Source organism: Podarcis tiliguerta (assembly GCF_965153285.1).
Source record: "Podarcis tiliguerta genome assembly, chromosome: 2".
NCBI classification, from domain to species: Eukaryota; Metazoa; Chordata; class Lepidosauria; order Squamata; family Lacertidae; genus Podarcis; species Podarcis tiliguerta.
Window position 1 is genome coordinate 114911549 of NC_139535.1, and position 18047 is coordinate 114929595.

The 18047-nt window shown below is 46.6% G+C and overlaps 1 protein-coding gene across 1 annotated transcript; it reads right to left on the reverse strand.

Moving 5' to 3' along the window:
• Window positions 1-245: 245 nt before the first annotated feature.
• Window positions 246-17789, reverse strand: LOC310671711 (keratin, type II cytoskeletal 72-like). Its single transcript, XM_083428151.1, has 9 exons — window positions 17003-17789; window positions 12497-12708; window positions 10050-10110; window positions 9628-9723; window positions 7199-7363; window positions 4704-4829; window positions 2763-2983; window positions 1938-1966; window positions 246-1805 (listed from the first exon to the last, which is right to left on the reverse strand). Exons 1-9 carry the CDS (start codon window positions 17720-17722, stop codon window positions 1207-1209), a joined length of 2229 nt encoding a protein of 742 aa, XP_083284277.1. The 5' UTR covers window positions 17723-17789; the 3' UTR covers window positions 246-1206.
• Window positions 17790-18047: the final 258 nt, after the last annotated feature.

Below are 18047 nucleotides of genomic sequence, written 5' to 3' on the forward strand. Positions count from 1 at the left end.
CTCCTGCAAATAGCAGTTATGTAGTAGCATTGGCCAAGTATTGCAAAACAGACTAATTGAAGCAGAATAATTCCACCAATGATGAACTATTATTGCAAATGTGTTGCAAAGCACATTGCAGCAAAATACCCGTCTCAAAAGAGGGCCTATGTTAGCATATATAAGTTTAGTTACATGTTGTTGTTTTCTCAGAGAGAGGGAGGGGGGAATGGAAAACACTTATGTAAGACAGAAGCCAGGTGCATGCATGCAGTTTATTTAAAATGCAGAAGAGGGTTTGGAGTTCTTGACAAGAAGCAAAGTGTAGGCAGTGATGTTACAACTGTGTAGATACAGACAGCACAAGATGTTTTGAACCAGTCTTTAAACGAAATAGCAATGCATGCCTTGAAGTGTGGGAAGAACATATAAAAGTGCTTAATTGTTACTAATTTTTATTGCAAGTAGAGCTGAAACAGAATTTCACAGAATAATTCTGAAGATTAATTTTTTTGAATTCCACAAACAGCTTTTAGGAAAGTTGAAACGCAATTCTTGTCACCAAAACCAGGGTACTGATGCACAAGTTAACTGCAGGTAAACACACCACACACCGTCACTTCCCCCAACCCTCAAATTTGGCTTCTAACAATTTTGGATTAATTTGACCTCTAAGCACCCACATCTGTTGCAGGTCTAGTTGCAACAATACTGTAATTTATATCCAAGGGAGTGTTCTGGTATGATGAGAGCATACACGCAAAGCAGGGTCAACAAAAACCAACTGAGTAAAATATGCATATAGCTAAATGTCATTCCTGTGCAACGCAACTGGAAAGAGAAATGCTATTTTGCAATCTCATATCGGGCACTGAAGCCATTGCTTCCCCTTCTGAAATGCTTTGCTAGAACGAGGAGGGGGGGATTTCTGAATCCAAATGTAGTGAGTCCTAATTTAGCCTGTGCAAGAAAACCCAGGGGGTGAAAAAGGGGGGAAAGGAGAAACCATGGAGGGAGATTGCTTGCATAGCCAAAATAATTCCCAAAGATAGCTACCGAGCCATTGAACTCAAGCTACAGCAATCCACAAGAAATCAGAAACTTCTCTGCTCGAGATCGTATGTTGGGCAGGGCAGTTACTTTAGCACATGGCTGCCACTGGCCACAAATTGAATGATTCGTGCAGCTGTCTACAGGTGGGCTTCATCCCTTCCCAACAGCTGGGCTTCAGTGAAGGCATTTTCTGGATGAAGAACTGACGGATGTTACATGCACATTTCGAACACCGGTGGTGCAGTCCCCTCGAGAACCGCCATATACAGCTGATAGCATGCCTCCACCAGACCCGGTGCCATAAGCCCCCCCAGCAGCCAAATTCTGCACTCCAACCCCATAGCCCCCACTCCCAGAGGAGCTAATTCCTCCGGCTCCCCCTACTGCGTGGTGGATCCCACCGTGGTGCCCACCCCCACAACTCCCTTCTGTAGAAATGCCTGAGCTGTGCCTGCCACCCCCAGAGGTCACCTCGTGCTTAGTGGTAGTAACGCTTGAAGCGTAGCCTCCGCTTCTGGAACTGAACCCTCCCGCAGCTCCTACTCCACCGCTATGTCCAATCCCATAACCAACACCGGCTGCTCTGCCTACTGAGCCAGCTGCAGTTCGGGAGCCCATTGTGTGGACGCATCCTGCACTTCCAGAGCTGAACCCGTCCCCAACGCCGCCGTAGGCACCAACTCCATGTTCTACGCCTCTTCCTACAGCAGCTCCAAAGGCCATTCCACCTCCAGTTGCACATTCTCCAACCGGGAAGCCGCCACTCACCATAGCTGTGAAGGAAGACCAAGAAAGCAGGTTCTGTTATTTTGCTGATAGATTTACAAATCCAAACAAACAAGCAAACAACCCCCCAGTAAGCTGTTGATTTTTTTTGGAACGAGGTGAATGTTGAATATACTTACCAACGCTGACAGGGTTCCCTGCACATATCCTGTTAGGAACAGAGAAACAAAATGCATTCATTATTTTACCACACCAGAATGGCTTACATATGGCATTTTTGTACGTGAAATATACTCGGAGTCGAGAGTGGATTTCGTGCTCTTTATTCCACTCATAGTGGTGAGGAGGAATGGAAGTTCCCCCACAATATCTGCTTTATATACATTATTTACACAATGGGCTGCACGTGATTGGCTAATTCCGGGATTCTCCTGTAGGCCAATCAGGTTGTGGATTCACTTCCACCTGGAGCTGGATTGGGTGGCTCCTGCAGACCAATCATACTGCTGCATTGTTCTAGGACCAATCAGACTGCTGCATTTTGGATCCTATTCAGCTCAGTACATAACAGTACGGTTGACATATTTTGAAGATGAAAAAAGAGGATGCGCCCGGGGGGGGGGGGAGTCTTGGTGGTGGGGAATGTAACAGAGGGCCCCCCAGTCTATTTGCCTTTTCATGCACAATTTACCCCAATATGTGCATTTTTATACACATTACTTGGCTGGAAAATTGCATCACAAAAGCCAGTGAAGTGTGAATTTTGCAGGATGGCTGTGATTCTGTACGCACTATGTTTTGGAAAGTGGAAAATTGGTAGATGCAACTTTGAATGTGACCTGAATCAAGCTTTTCCCACATCCCTACCTATGGTCCTCCATATGCTGTGGGTCTGCAACTTCCACCCTCCATAATCATTGCCCATGCTACCCGGGGCAAATGGTAGCTAGCACCCCAAAACATATCCATTCAATTATATGTATGTATTCAAAATGGCACCCCACCTGTTCTCCTCTCCTTCCAACATTGCTTTATAAGTAGCAATCTCAATATCCAAAGCCAGCTTGGTGTTTAGCAGCTCTTGATAATCACGAAGCAGGCAAGCTAATTTATCTTTGGCCTGCTGGTAGGCTGTCTGCAGTTCAACATGCTTGCTCCGTGCATCTTTTAGGGCAATGTCACCACGCTGCTCAGCATCGCAGATAGCTGATTGCAGGCTTGCAACCTAGGAATGGGGAAAAGAATAAAAATTAATGGTTTGTCGGGAAGATACTCAAGATAAAGCTAAAAGCAGAAGGAAATGGGATCTCCATGGCTTCTTACAGTGCTGATGAGTTAGGGCAGGGATAGGGAACCTGCGGCCCTTCAGACATTGTTGGACTGCAAATCTCACCAGGCTCAGCCAGCATAGCCATTGGTCAGAGGTGGTGAAGTCCAACCACATCAAGAGAGCCACTGTTTCCCTACCCCTGAAGTAGTAAAAGCAAGCACTGGCTTTCCTCTCTGCTGCTGCAACTTGTCTTTTGGGAACCTTGCCAGTGTAAAGAATAGGAAAGGGTTATGTGATTATTCTCAAAGGCTCTTCTCATCATCCTTTTCAATGGGTAGTCATGGATATGGTTGAGATGGCTTTCTGAATTCTCCTCAGCATATATTCTTCAAATATCCCCTGAACACTCATACAGTGGTAACCTCTAGATACGAACGGGATCCGTTCCAGAGCCCTGTTCGCATCTAGAGGTAAACGTAACTAGCAACAGCACGTCTGCGCACACGCGCATCACTTTTCACCGCTTCTGCGCATGACGTCATTTTGAGTGTCTGTGCATGTGCAAGCGGCAAAACCCGGAAGTAATGCACTCCGTTACTTCCGGGTTGCCGAGGAGCGCAACTTGAACGCGCTCAACTTGAAGCATATTTAACCTGAGGTATGACTATATATTACATTATTAGGTAATCTGTAATGATGACACCCAATGATATCTGGTTTACAGTCATACCTTGGAAGTCAAACAGAATCCGTTCCGGAAGTCCGTTTGACTTCCAAAACGTTCAGAAATCAAAGTGCAGCTTCTGATTGGCTGCAGGAAGCTCCTGAAGCCAATCAGAAACTGCGTAAGCCCTGCTGGACATTCGACTTCCAAAAAAAGTTCAAAAACCGGAACATTCACTTCCGGTTTCCGATCGTTCAGGTGGCAAAACGTTCGGCAACTAAGTTGTTCAAGATCCAAGGTACGACTGTATATCTTGGAGATTTAACTTTGAGGTTTGATTTCAGTCATTGGAAATTTACAGTATCTGAATGGCTAACATGTGACAGGGTTTAGATATTTAATAGTTCATTTGCAATGGGTATTTCAGATGTAACCATCTTTGATAGTTGCCATGTGCTAGCATTTAGTAGTTGGCAGTATCTGATGCCTTGTGACCAAAAGATCAAAGCCACCAGAAGAGTCCATTGGGCATGCCTTATACCAAGTCAGACTATTGCTCCATCTAGCTCAGTATGGTCTACTGTGATGGTCAGTGGCAATGCAGGCAGAAACATTTTTCAGCCCTGCCTGGATATTCAGGAGATTGAACCCAGGAGCTGCTGCAAGCAAGGCAAATGTTCCACTATTGCTCTGCAGCTCACAGCACACAACTTTTTTGAGAGCTGGTCAATCTGCTCCTCCTCTGCATCAGTAATAATCTAATGATCTTATTGTATCCAATACAGAAGCACTGCAAAATCATTCCCAGCAGAGGCAACAGGAAGGAAGGGAGGAAGGAATGGTAGAATGTTGCTATATCTGGGTTCTTTCTTGCAGCAAACCCTCCAACCATTCTCACAGTTGAGAAACTACTATATTAGGCCTTTGTCTATGGGTAGCTTGTGATCAGCACCGTTACAGGAAGACAAGTTCATCTGCTGAGACAAGTGGCTAAAACAAGACTTGCTCTACCTGCTTCTTTGCATTGTCAGTATCGCTATGCAGTCTCTGGATCACTCTGTTCAGCTCTGTGATCTCATGTTGGTTGCATTTAAGCTCTTCGTTGAATTTGCCCCGATGGTTCTGCATTTCTGCAATCTAGTGCAAGGAAAACACAGTTACTCCTGGGAATCAGCATCACTGTTACCACCTGAATAGCTGCTGAAGTGTCAAGGTAAGAAACCGGTGCTTTATCTCCTATAATGCATTTGCTGAAATAGACCAATAACTGTGCACCAGTAGTGTAGCATGGGGGGTGCAGGGGGGGCTGGCCACACGGGGCGCAACATCTGGGGGGGTGCTCACACTCGCAGCTCTCTGCCCCTGCTGAAATCCATGGGTTAGGGGGCGCAAATTATTTGCCTTGCCCCGGGTGCTGACAACCCACGCTACGCCACTGCTGTGCACTTACTGAAGCATGCACATTTTTATTTATATATACACAATGCAGTATCCAGTTAATTACTTCCACCAGTGCAAGAGTTTCTGCTTGTACAACTGAACTTCCTGTCCCTCTCCCTGCATGCCCTTGCACTCTCCCAAAATCTGATCTGGAGGCCTGGGGGAACCTCCAGAGTGGATTTAGTGTGGTGTGGAGTGGGGCACAGGGAGAGGAGATGGAGGGAAGTTCCATTGCACAGCCAAAGGTCCTTGTGCTAGAGAGAGTACTTTGTTGGATGCCACCCACAACTTTGATCTTTAGTCCAGGGGATAAAAATGAGTGCAGGTGTTAGCACTCAAATAAATCTGAATTGTGCACTGAATTGTGTACATGTGGGCAAGTCTTGAATTTGAAATGCTGGATTCTATTGGCACAGCCTGTTATTGGGAATTGATGTATGATGTCTACTATAATGATGTTTGCGGTATACCGTATTTTTCGCCCTATAGGACGCACTTTTTCCCCTCCAAAAATGAAGGGGAAATCTGGGTGTGTCCTATGGGGCGAATGCAGGCTTTCGCTGAAGCTTGGAGACATCCGCAGGAAGACATCCGCAGCCTAGGCAGCCCTGCGGGAGGTCCCGCAGGGCTGCCTAGGCTGCGGATAGCAGCCTGCTTCCCGGAGCGGCGGGCGCCCTGAAAGCAGAGCGCCCGGCGCCTCGAGAACACATCCGCAGCCTAGGCAGCCCTGCGGGAGGTCCCCGCAGGGCTCCCCACGCTGCAGATAGCAGCCTGCCGCCTGGCGCGAGGGGCGCCCTGAAGCAGAGTGCCCCTCACGCCAGGCAGACATCCGCAGTGTCGGGAGCCCTCCAGGAGTTCCCCGCAGCGCTCCCCACGCTGCGGATAGCAGCCTGCCGCCCGGTGGGTGGGGTGCTCTGAAGCAGAGCGCCCCGCGCGCCGGACAGACATCCGCAGCATGGGGAACCCTGCAGGAGTTCCCCGCAGGGCTCCCCACACTGCGGATAGCAGCCTGCTGCCCAGCGGGCAGGGCACCCTGAAGCAGAGCGCCCCTCACGCCGGGCAGACATCGGCCAGCCCCACAAGCTCGGGGGACAGCAGGGAGGCGCAGCGCCGCCATCCCGCTGTTCCTCGACCTGGTTGGGTTTCCCCGACCTGCTTTTGGGGGGGAAATAAAGGGGGGGAAAATTCCTTTATTTTCCCCCCAAAAAACTAGGTGCGTCCTATGGAACGGAGCGTCCTACGGGACGAAAAATACAGTAACTCTTAAATGATAATGACATAACTTAGCCAAAGTTGAGGCACAGTCCAAAGTGCATTTTTAAGGGAATAAGATGCACTGGATTTTAAGGGCTTTATTAGGATCACACTTTAATTCTAAGCTGCATTATGTTACAACTTGTGTGTGTGTATGTGTGGCCAAAATGCCTCTAGTTTTGACCTAGAGCAAAGGACCACTATCTATAGCAAGGGTTGGCAAGGCTTATCACTCCCGCAGAGATCCTCCGTGGGCTGGGCCGGCGCAGCGTGATGCCGGAAATCGCATCTGCGCATGTTTGCGGCTCTGAAAAGCGCACCTGCACAGAAGCCATTTTTGGCATCTGGGCATGTGCAGAAGTGATTTCCAGAGCCGCGGAAGAGAGTCCCTGTGCTGTGCTGCGCCAGTTTAGCGCAGCACACAGGGACTCACCGAGCGAGTGGCTCGGTTCAGGGGCGGCTCATGGGCCAGTTAAATGGCCTCCGCGGGCTGCTTCTGGCCCATGGGCCTTAGGTTGCCAACCCCTGACCAACATTGTGCACATAGATCTCTAAACGATCTTCCACAATTTTTTCATTCACCATCAAAGAAGGGCCTCTGCCTTGCTGCCTGAGTGCTGATGTTCAAGTCAAGCACTTGCGTAGCCACATTCCAAGCTGCACATCAACATCGCAATGGTTCCTTGGGCTGAAATGGTACCCTGACCGTACATTATAGTATGAATAAAGGGGCAGCTGTGTTCTTCTTGTGCTAAATACTGATCATCTGCAGAGAACCCTAAATGGGGATTAATTCTTGTACTCTGACTCACCTTGTTGTGGTAAAAAGCTTCAGCTTCTTGTTTGCTGGTATGAGCAATATTCTGATACCAGGCTTCTACGTTTTTAAGGATAAGGTCCATGTCCAAGTCTCGTGTGTTGTCCATTTTCAGAACCACCGAGGTGTCACCAATCTGGTGGTCGAACTGAGCCAACTCCTACAGAACATGAAATGGTCTCACTGTAAGATTGCACATGGCTAACCTTTCCCTTTTAAACATCATGCTCCTAATTTGGTCAGACAAATGAGTTGGACTACTTACTGGGCTTTTCAAATTGCTCTTATTAAGACAAATTCTGTAAAAATGTGCTGGATCGCAATAACAGGAGATGCTCCCAAGCTGTCTTCAAAGAGACATTTGTAGGGAATAACTTCTACCCAATATTAAAATGTAAACATTTAGGCAAATGGAGACATTCCCATTGAGTACGTGGGAATATCCTGCCCACCTAGCAGTTCGAAAGCACCCTTAAGTGCAAGTAGATAAATAGGTACCACTTTATACCGGGAAGGTAAACGGCGTTTCCGTGCACTGCGCTAGCTCGCCAGAGCAGCTTCGTCATGCTGGCCACGTGACCCGGAAGTGTCTTCGGACACCGCTGGCTCCCGTCCTCTTAAGCGAGATGAGCACGCAACCCCAGAGTCGGTCACGACTGGCCCATATGGGCAGGGGTACCTTTACCTTTACCTTATGGTGGGAATAAACTGAATTTGTAGGATGCAACCTCCATCCATCCAAATAAATATGCCCCTTTTCCTGTTTTTGTTTTCATTTCTACCATCTTATCTGCAACGTGGCTCAACCTCCGATGCATACAGTGTATAGCTCTTCACAGAAACAAGAGTTTCCTCTTCCCTTCAGTTCTTCCTTACAAAGCTCCAAACAGGAGATTCCACAGAGGTGAATAATGACATGGGACTTTGTGACTCCCATTTTACAGTTGGGGAAACTGAACTGAGTCTGACATGGTGGCTTGCCTCAGGCACCTTCAGTGAGCCTGTGTAGAAGTTGTGGGGGGTGACCAAGCATACCTAAATCCCATTTTGTATCAGATGTCCAAGTAATAAGTGTCAGAAATCTCGGGAGATATCTCAGGAGTAACTGGCAACACTCCCAGGCACCCGGCTTGGTCTCCTGTTGACCTCCCTGGCTGCATTCCCAGCAACATCCAGGCTAGGTCACGATAGGCGATTCTTCTCAGCGTGAGAAGAACACCCCCCCTCCCTCCTGCTCTCCCGGCAGGAGAAAAGGAGATAGACAGAAACGTTTTTACATGCTTTTATTTCTGTCTTTGAAGCATAACAGAAAACATGACTGCTCTCTTCAAGCTCCAGCAGTCGAGTGACAAAGCGTGTTCTCCTTCATGGAGAGCACATGTTGCCGTGGGGGCCGCCAGGACACTCCAAAGTTGGGGGCGGGCTAATTGTTCGTTGGCCACTGATGCGATTGGGGCTTCCCTTGTTGTTGGGAAGAAGTTAATGTTGCCATTTGTTGATTGGCAGCCAGAAATGCTAAAACTCCTTGCACGAGGCTAGGGCTTCCTCTTTTCGCCCATGCATCGGATTGCCCGTCCCCCACTCCCTAGAATTAGGGTTGTTCGCTTTGACCTTTCTATGCCTGTCATGGGGTCGTCTGCTCTTGGGGCAGGGGCCTGGTAGGAATTTTGTCCATCTGGCTGATTGGCTGGGGCCATTTGGTTTTTGCCTACTGCGTAGCAAATCATCACAACTTGTAAGGTTGCAGTTAGGCATTGGTTTATGGTTTGGTTGGTTGAGGGGAAGTAGTTGAGTGCCTGCCCTTGGTAGGTTGAGTGCCTGCCCCTCTAATGCTGCTGCTGCTGCAAGGGATTCCGTTGAAGGAATTGGGGGCTAACTTATTGCTTGTCCACTCTGTCAAGGGGGCTCAGGGCATAGCAATGAGCTCCTGGCTGCATTTGCGGTGAGGGCAGGTTCCCTGCTCCGCATAACCCCCAAGTGTATTCCCCTATTCTGACTTTCGCATTGTGCGAAATGTCAGTCTGTCCCCCATGGTGGGGGCAGATAGTCGCAACCAATGCCTAAGCAACCACTCACAAATTTGTATTTCAATAAAGTTGTGGCCAAAATTATGCCAAATATCTTAAACAAAAAATTCTGTGTGATGTGTGAGTTATTGGGGTGGCCCTGGGGACCTCGACACGCAAACACCTCCTGTACTTCCTGTACAAGAGCAAGAGGAAGAGCTCATATTACACTCTGAGCTAATTCCGGTGCATTGCCCTGTGAGCTGACTGTCCCTCTGTTTCCCACGGACAGTCACAACATTCCCATCATGTTTACTTTTCAAGCTAGCAGTTTGCAGCTGCCTTGCTTCTATATCGTAACAATAAGTTCCTATTTCTTTAGGGACAAGTGTCCCACATGGTTCATATTAAATCGTACCTCTGTAAAGACACATCTCAGGACTTCCAGCTCTTGTGCCAGCACATCTACTTTGGATTCTAGTTCTTCCTTGGTGAGGAATACGCTGTCAACATCCTGGAGAGAGAAGGAAAACACACACAAAAAACATGAAAGGAAGGAAGGAAGGAAGGAAGGAAGGAAGGAAGGAAGGACTGGTAGTATTGAATAAAGCTAAAAATAATTCTGTTCTTTCTGTCTTGGAATTGGCATTTTCATGATTCCAGAAAGCAGAAAGATCTCCAGGAATCATTTCCTGCTGTGTGTGTACAGAATATCTGCTTTAACTGAGGTGCATATAGGGTAGCCTTTATGGGCAAAGTATCATGTGCACAGTTCCGGGTGCTCCATGGTAGTTAGACTGTATGTATGTAATTAATATTTTCTAGGCCACAACTTCTTACCTTTTTGAGCACCACAAATTCATTTTCTGCTGATGTGCGCCTATTGACTTCCTCTTCGTATCTGTTTTGAGAGAGAAGGGGAAAACACTTAGGGTTTGCTCTTACTGTTGGAAGAATTTAACAGAAAACCTGCTTTGCAAGAACCATCAGTGGGACCCAAGAAAGGAGTGTTTACACTAAGGAAGGGGTCAGCAAGGTTTATCTTGCCTGGGACGGATTCGTCCCAGGGAGATTCCTCTGTGGGCCAGATAGCGTGTGCAATTGCAGACACCATTTTCGGCGCTGCGGAAGCGAGTCCCCGCACCGCGCTGCACTGGTTTAGCACAGTGGGCGGGCAATCAGCTTGGTTCGGGGGCAGCTTGTGGGCTGGTCAAATGACCTCCACGGGCCACTTCTGGCCCATGGGCCAGTTGCTTCTGGCCACTTGCTGACCCCTGCACTAAGGTAAAAACAAAATTGGGAATGAGTTTCTTAAACAACTTTGGCAGTTCTGGAAGATTCCCCCATTGGCTGATTTTCCAGAGATTGCATGAAAGTGTTTACCACTCCAGAGTGAGGGCAATCAGTCACCCAGTTGCCTAGAATCACCCATATGACTGATATAAAGATATTTTGGCCTCACTCTGAATTGGCTTCATTTATCCACACTGATGTCATTGTGTAGTCAAATCTGATTGGCTACCTAGTCTCATGAAGGAATGATGGGATCATGGGATCGAACAGGGCGGGGAAGCAGTTCTCTGAAGAACAAAATAGCGCTAATTGAGCAGCATAGAGGATGGAACAATGGGAGTGAACAGAAACCAGTTTTTAAAAATTCAATCTTCTCAATTTACCGTATTTTTCACCCTATAGGACGCACCGGCCCATAGAACGCACCTAGATTTGGGGGGGGGGGAGAAAGGGGAAAAAAATTATTTTCCCCCCCAGGCGCGGGGCTGGGGCGGGGGAAGCCCGAGCTTCCCCCTCCCCCAGCCCCCAGAACGGGACCCAGAGCGATGCCGAAGCTACGTGCAGCTTCGGCATCGCTCTGGGAGCTTGCGGGGCTGGAGGAGGGGGAAGCCCTCCGCCAGCCTTCTAACCAAGTTGGAGGACAGCGGGAAAGGCGCTGTCCCCCAAGTTTGTGGGGCTGGCGACGGGGAGGAGCAGGCTTCTCCCCCCCCCCCCGCCAGCCTTCTAACCAAGTCGGGGGACAGCGGGAAAGGCACGCTGCGCCTCCCGCTGTCCCCCGAGTTTGTGGGGCTGGCGGTGGGGCTCTCCTGAAGCCTGGAGAGTGAGAGGGGTCGGTGCGCACCGACCCCTCTCGCTCTCCAGGCTTCAGCGAAAGCCTGCATTCGCCCCATAGGACGCACACACATTTCCCCTTCATTTTTGGAGGGGGAAAAGTGCGTCCTATAGGGCGAAAAATACGGTATATTTTTGCAAAATAAACTTCTCTTATATAATGGATTTTGTATGTTATTTTCACAAATATATGCATTTTATTCACATTTTACCCTAGCACATGCATTTTTGTACACATTGCTTGGTTGGAGAACTGCACTCCATAATTCAGACAATTTTGAAGGATGGCTGGGTTTTCCTTCATGCACTTTTTCAGAAAGTGCAAATGAGTAAGTTTGCCTTTAATTGTTCTTCCCCATCTCTAGAGATGGCTACAGATTCAAATGGCAATGTATATGAGCCCTTCAGTATCAAACAATCTTATCTTGAAACGCAGCTATGCAGATTAATGGGTGATATCAAATCTTCGTCATGCATAAAGCAGATGAAATAAATTAAGTCCATTGATTTCAATGGGGCTACTCTGAGTGTGACTTAGTTGGTTTTCTCCCAATGTGTAGAAGGGGAAATTGGAATAGAAACTTTTTTTTTCCAGAAGAAGAAGAAGAAGAAGAAGAAGAAGAAGAAGAAGAAGAAGAAGAAGAAGAAGAAGAAGAATTAGTCCTGGGTGAGGAGTTATGCAGGCTGCAAAACTTTCATCTAGTGCAGTGGTTCTCAAAGCCTTTTCTCAGGGCCACATTTTCAGAATAAAAAATGGATCGTGCCACACCAAATTTTATTGATGAGAAACACATTGGAAAACAAAACAACTTCCAGTAGTGCTTGATTTTGAAAAGATATCTATCTATATTCTGCAAATAAATAAATAAATAAATAAATAAAACACCAGGCACATCCAACTGACCCATTGTCAGAGTTGTTGAGCTTTTTTGGGGGGGGGTTCATTGCTGGGGGGTCCATAGTCCACAGATCGACCACGATCGACCAGGGGAGCACCGTGATCAGCCAGTAGATCATGATTGAGCTGTTGGACATGCCTGTACTATACTATACTACACTGAAATGTTTAAATGCTTCCTTGATTTCCCACCACACTTGCCATCGTCTCCTGTGGCACGCCACACCCTTTGCGAACAGCTGATCTAGTGAATGAGTTTACTTACTTTGACCTGTAGTCCTCTACCAGTTCCTGCATGTTCTTCTGTTCGTGTTGCAGTTTCTGTCTCTCACTCAAGAGGCATTCTAGCTGCTTCTTAAGTGCGGCCAGGAAATTCTCATAGTAGCCTTCCAGGTTCTTCCTTGCAGGTTGGACACACTGATGCAGAAGCTCCCACTTGGTGGCAAGCACCTTATTCTGCTGCTCCAGGGATCGGACCTGAAAGGAACATGTTGTTATTTAGTCCTTTAGTCGTTTAGTATTGTCTGAGAGCCAGTGTGGTGTAGTGGTTAAGAGCGGTAGACTCGTAATCTGGTGAACCGGGTTCACTTCCCTGCTCCTCCACATGCAGCTGCTGGGTGGCCTTGGGCTAGTCACACTTCTCTGAAGTCTCTCAGCCCCACTCACCTCACAGAGTGCTTGTTGTGGGGGAGGACAGGAGCAAGGGAAAGGAGAATGTTAGCCACTTTGAGACTCCTTAAGGGGAGTGAAAGGCGGGATATCAAGCCCAAACTCTTCTTCTTCTTCTGACTCTTCATGACCCCATGGACCAGAGCATGCCAGGCACTCCTGTCTTCCATTGCCTCCCAGTTATACTTCCCATTCTGGCAGGTCTCCCAACAAGGCCTAATTTCTTGCTGTGCATTACATAGCACAATTCAGAGGTGAGAACACACTTTCTTGTTTATGTTTTCCGGCAACAATCCAAAATGAAACCTCTCCCCAGTGCAGATCAAATTGCAAGGCCTAAAATCTTATGGGTAGGCTACAGCTCTGTAGCTTACTATATGTTATCCCAGTTTGGTTAAATGCCTTCAAACAGGCTACTGGAAGACTTCCGTTTTCCTCCAAAAATTCTTTGGTGTATAAAATTGTGTCCCCTATGCTGATTTATGTCTAGAAACAAACCAAATACTGTATTTTTTCCTCTATAAGACTCACTTTTTCCCTCCTGAAAAGTAAGGGGAAATGTGTGTGCATCTTATGGAGCGAATGCAGGCTGCGCAGCTATCCCAGAAGCCAGAACAGCAAGAGGGATTGCTGCTTTCACTGTGCAGCAATCCCTCTTGTTGTTCTGGCTTCTGAGATTCAGAATATTTTTTTTCTTGTTTTCCTCCTCCAAAAACTAGGTGCGTCTTAGGGTCTGGTGCGTCTTATAGAGCGAAAAATATGGTACTTTTAGAAACAAAAGTTTTGTTCCTAACATTTAACTTTTAGCTGTGGCTACCTTACAGATATGGACCTAATATTCTTGTTGCGGCCATGTTAGCTGAATACCAATAATCAGGATGGTTAAGAGGGATGGAGAACAAAATTAAACAGATAGGAATTCCACTAGACTCCTTGTACTGCTTATCAGAAAATCCTGTGTTTGAGATAATGAAATGCAGATTGTCAGACAATGGGTTTCAAGAATTTAGTAGCCAAATCAGGAATAGGGTTTGTGCAAGTTTGGGGATGGTGCGATGCTAACAGTCAATGGTGACTTATCTCTACCAACTGACGAACCCAAATGAATGAAGGGGCTACATGCTACAAACGCCACTGCCCCGCACCACCCATGGTCTGAAAAGGTAACATCCTGCATTCTGTCACCTTGGTCTACCACCTCACTTTGCATTATGTTTTTTTAAAAAATAATAATAATAAAATCAAAACAAACAAACCCTCTTTTAATAATACCTCAGTGCAGTTTAGTCATAGACCTCAAAACTAAGTACAAATAAACCTTTCTTTCCAGTTAACTTATGTGTTAAGCAAGATAGTCACCCACTCCCTACTGGGAATTATAGAATCATAGAATGAGAGAATTGCAGAGTTGGAAGGGACCACAGGGGTCATCTAGTCCAACCCCCTGAATTCAGGAATCTTTTGCCCAATGTGGGGCTCAAACCCAAGACCCTGAGATAAAAAGTCTAATGCTGTACTGGCTGAGCTATGAATGAGTCATTCAAGTTAGAAGTTGAAATCAGGCATGGGGAACCTGTGGCCCTCCAGATATTGGTGGACTAAAGCTCCCATCTTCCCTAACCTTTGACATACCCTCCAACATTTATCCAATGAAAATAGGGACGTCCCATTCCATAATGATACATTTACTATTTATACCCCACACGTCGTATTGGGTTGCCCCAGCCACTCTGAGCAGCTTCCAACATATATAAAAGCATAGCAAAACATTGAATAAAAACTTCCCAATACAGGATTGCCTTCAGATGGCTCAGGGGTTGGATAACTCCATACCTTCAACATTTCTCCAGTGAAAATAGGGACATCCTACCACACCCTCCAACATTTCTCCAATGAAAATACGGGCATCCTAAGGAAAATTGGGACATTCCAGGATCAAATCAGAAACTGGGACGGCATCTCTAAATCAGGGGCACCCCTGGAATATAGGGACACTTGGCGGGTCTTTTTTGAACATGCTGTCTGGGGCTGATGGGATTTGGAGTCCAATGACATCTTCTAGAAGGTTCTTCGATGCTCTTAATTCAGTTGGGGTGGGCACCAAAGATAAGACACTCCCACCATTCCCAGAGGTTCTCATGGTGTTAGATGTAACAGTTCAGAAACAAACCATAAACTGATTCCCCTGATACAAAGCTCCTTGGTGCTTGTTTGAATGAAGGAACACTCTTGTGGGTATGGGACTGGTTTTTAAGACCCCTTTATCCGTAAGTAACAAATGAATTTGAATTCAAATGTTTAGTTTTTCAGGGAAGTTATTTTCCACGAAGAAAATAAGAATGCAGCATTCAATGCATCGCATATGGATTGTACTAAACGTATGAGAAGATTTGCAGCAGACAAGAAAAAGAAGAGGGGTGAGAGTTGTTAGCTAAAAATAATCTGAAGGATGAAGGAGAAATTAGTAGGTTTATAACTTCCCATTTCTTTTTCTCCTGTGCTGGAAATAGTCTCCTGAATCTAATGCAACCAGTCTGCAAGTCTGTAATATTAAATGCTATGCATTTATTTCCTGGATGAAATATAAGTTCTCTTAAACTACCCTGCAACAAACCAGGTTGCAGTGATTCAGGATATCATTTTACTTGTATGCAATCTGAAGTTTCTTCCACTACCCAGAAGTCTTAGTAACTGTGTGAGTACAGAACCAAAATGAATTTTGTTGCAAGTAATATTTTTTTCAAACAGGTCTTGCAACTTACGTTTGCATTCTCACTCTACCTTCCAGTCTCGCCCAAGGCAATTTGTGTATGTGTGTTTAAAAATAATAATAACCAGTTGCCTTTCCTCTATGATACTTGCAACATTTTTACAGGAAAATATAGGCTATCCAGTTTGTCCAAAATGAGGCCAAATACATTCTCCTGGAAAAACAATGCCATTTCATTTCTTCACTCCATGAGCTGAAACTGGAATGAGAAGCTCCCCGAAGAACCAGAGGTTTTTACAACTGATGTTAGATGGACAAAAAAAGCAGGATGGAGGGAACCAAATCTGTGTTGGATTTGACATACAAATAGCATGTCAGGAAAACAGAGCAAATGGAAAGCATTGGAGGGCTACTTTAGCGAATTAGGAGGAGAACTTTGAACCAAGAAGCTTATGGCTCAAATGTTGTCTTTTAGGCTGTGTACACACATACATTTAAAGACTCTCCCCCCCAACCGCCAATAATCATGGCATTTGTAGTTTACCCATCACATTGTTACAAATCACAGCACCCTGAACAAACTACACACCCCATGAGACTTCCCAGGGGTGAGGAGAATGCGCTTTTAATGTATGATGTGCCTGCAGCCCTAAACAAGCTACTATCTCTTTGCCTCCCTCCCCAACTCCTCTTCTGCAATAGGAGCATAATCTTTATAACAAGTCTGTTGTAAAGTTTCCTGAAATAATGCAGTGGGTCCTTTACACCCTAAAGTGGTTTATATATGCGCTAAATGCATAGTTATGTTTCAGGGAAGGCTTTTAAGAAGTAGATTCCATGGTGGGATTTTAACCGGTGAGTAGGAAATGATAAATAGATGTGATTGGAGCGTACTCCTAGGACTAGGGAGCACCATGGCAGAAACCCAAAAGAGGAGGAAAGGGAAAGGAGCAATGGCGGAATGAACTAAAGCTAAAGGAGGTTGGGGTCCTCATGAAAAACGAGGAGAAGGAGGAGAAGGAGGAGGAGAAGGGGAGAAGGAGAAGGAGAAGGAGAAGAAGAAGAAGAAGAAGAAGAAGAAGAAGAAGAAGAAGAAGAAGCAGCAGCGGCGGCGTTTGGAATTGATATCCTGCCTTTTATTCCACTTATGGAATCTCAAAGCTGCTAACAATCTCCTTTCCCTTCCTCCCCCACAACAAACACTCTGTGAGGTGAGTGAGGCTGAGAGACTTCAGAAAAGTGTGACTAGCCCAAGGTCACCCAGCAGCTGCATGTGGAGGAACCTGCCAGATTACGAGTCCACCGCTCTTAGCCACTACACCACACTGGCTCTCTTCTCTTCATTTAAAAATTGCCTTGGGGAGAAAACCCATTGGATGGCCAAGATCTTACCTTATCGATGAAGCAGGCAAACTGGTTGTTCAAGGTCTTCATCTCCTCTTTCTCATGTGTCCGTGCTTTCTGCTCCTCTGGATCAACTCCAACCGAAAGTGGCTTCAAGAGGCGTTCATCCATCGAGACACCTCGAATCCCTTCGCCTCTGCATGGCATGCCACCACCCAAACCTCCCATCCTACCATAACCTGCAAAGCCACCCTGACACCCTTGACCACCCATGGCCATGCCTTGACCACCCATGCCCATGCCTTGACCACCCATGCCTATGCCTTGACCACCTATACCTATGCCTTGACCACCCATAACCATGCCTTGTCCACCCATGCCCATGCCTTGACCACCCATATGCATGCCTTGTCCACCCATGCCCATGCCTTGACCACCCATAACCATGCCTTGTCCACCCATGCCCATGCCTTGACCACCCATAACCATGCCTTGTCCACCCATGCCCATGCCTTGACCACCCATGCCCATACCACCAATGCCACCATAGATTTGTCCTCCATAGCCCTGACCACAAGCAATCCTTCGACCTCCACCACCAAAGTTATTAAGGCTCACGCTGGAGTAGCCACCAGCTCCCTGCGTCCTTGCAGCTGGCTGGCACATAGGAGCACAGCTGCCTCGACCACCACCCAGGCCACCAGAGACAGAAACAGAGGAGAAGCCCCTTCGTCCACCAAGATATCGAGGACCACCACATATGTTCATGGTAGCTTTTTGAAAAGTGAAGCAAGCTGGTACTATAAGTGAAGCAATGGGACGAAGGAAGAGCAGAAGGCGAAGTACAGACAATCCCTTTGATATGAAATCAGGAGCGCCGCTCTTATATATGGCTCAAGAGCTGCATGGGGTGCAAAAAAATTAAATGAAACAGCATGGGTTTGGTTTGCCTAGCAGCCAGAAAAAGTTCCTTTTGGTGCAGCCTCTGCTTCAGAGCAAACACTTATCATATATGAAATAGTGTGAAATTAAAAAAACTTGCTTTGCTTGCAAGCTTTCTTCTCAGCGGCCTTTGTGCTTTGCTTTAATTAAT

Coding starts and splice junctions, on each gene's coding strand:
- LOC310671711 (XM_083428151.1), bottom strand. CDS start 17,722: ATGAACATATGTGGTGGTCCTCGATATCTTGGTGGACGAAGGGGCTTC. Junction 12,709..17,002: donor TTGCCTGCTTCATCGATAAG/GTAAGATCTTGG, acceptor TGTTCCTTTCAG/GTCCGATCCCTGGAGCAGCA. Junction 2,984..4,703: donor CTGACAATGCAAAGAAGCAG/GTAGAGCAAGTC, acceptor CCCCATTCCTAG/GTTGCAAGCCTGCAATCAGC.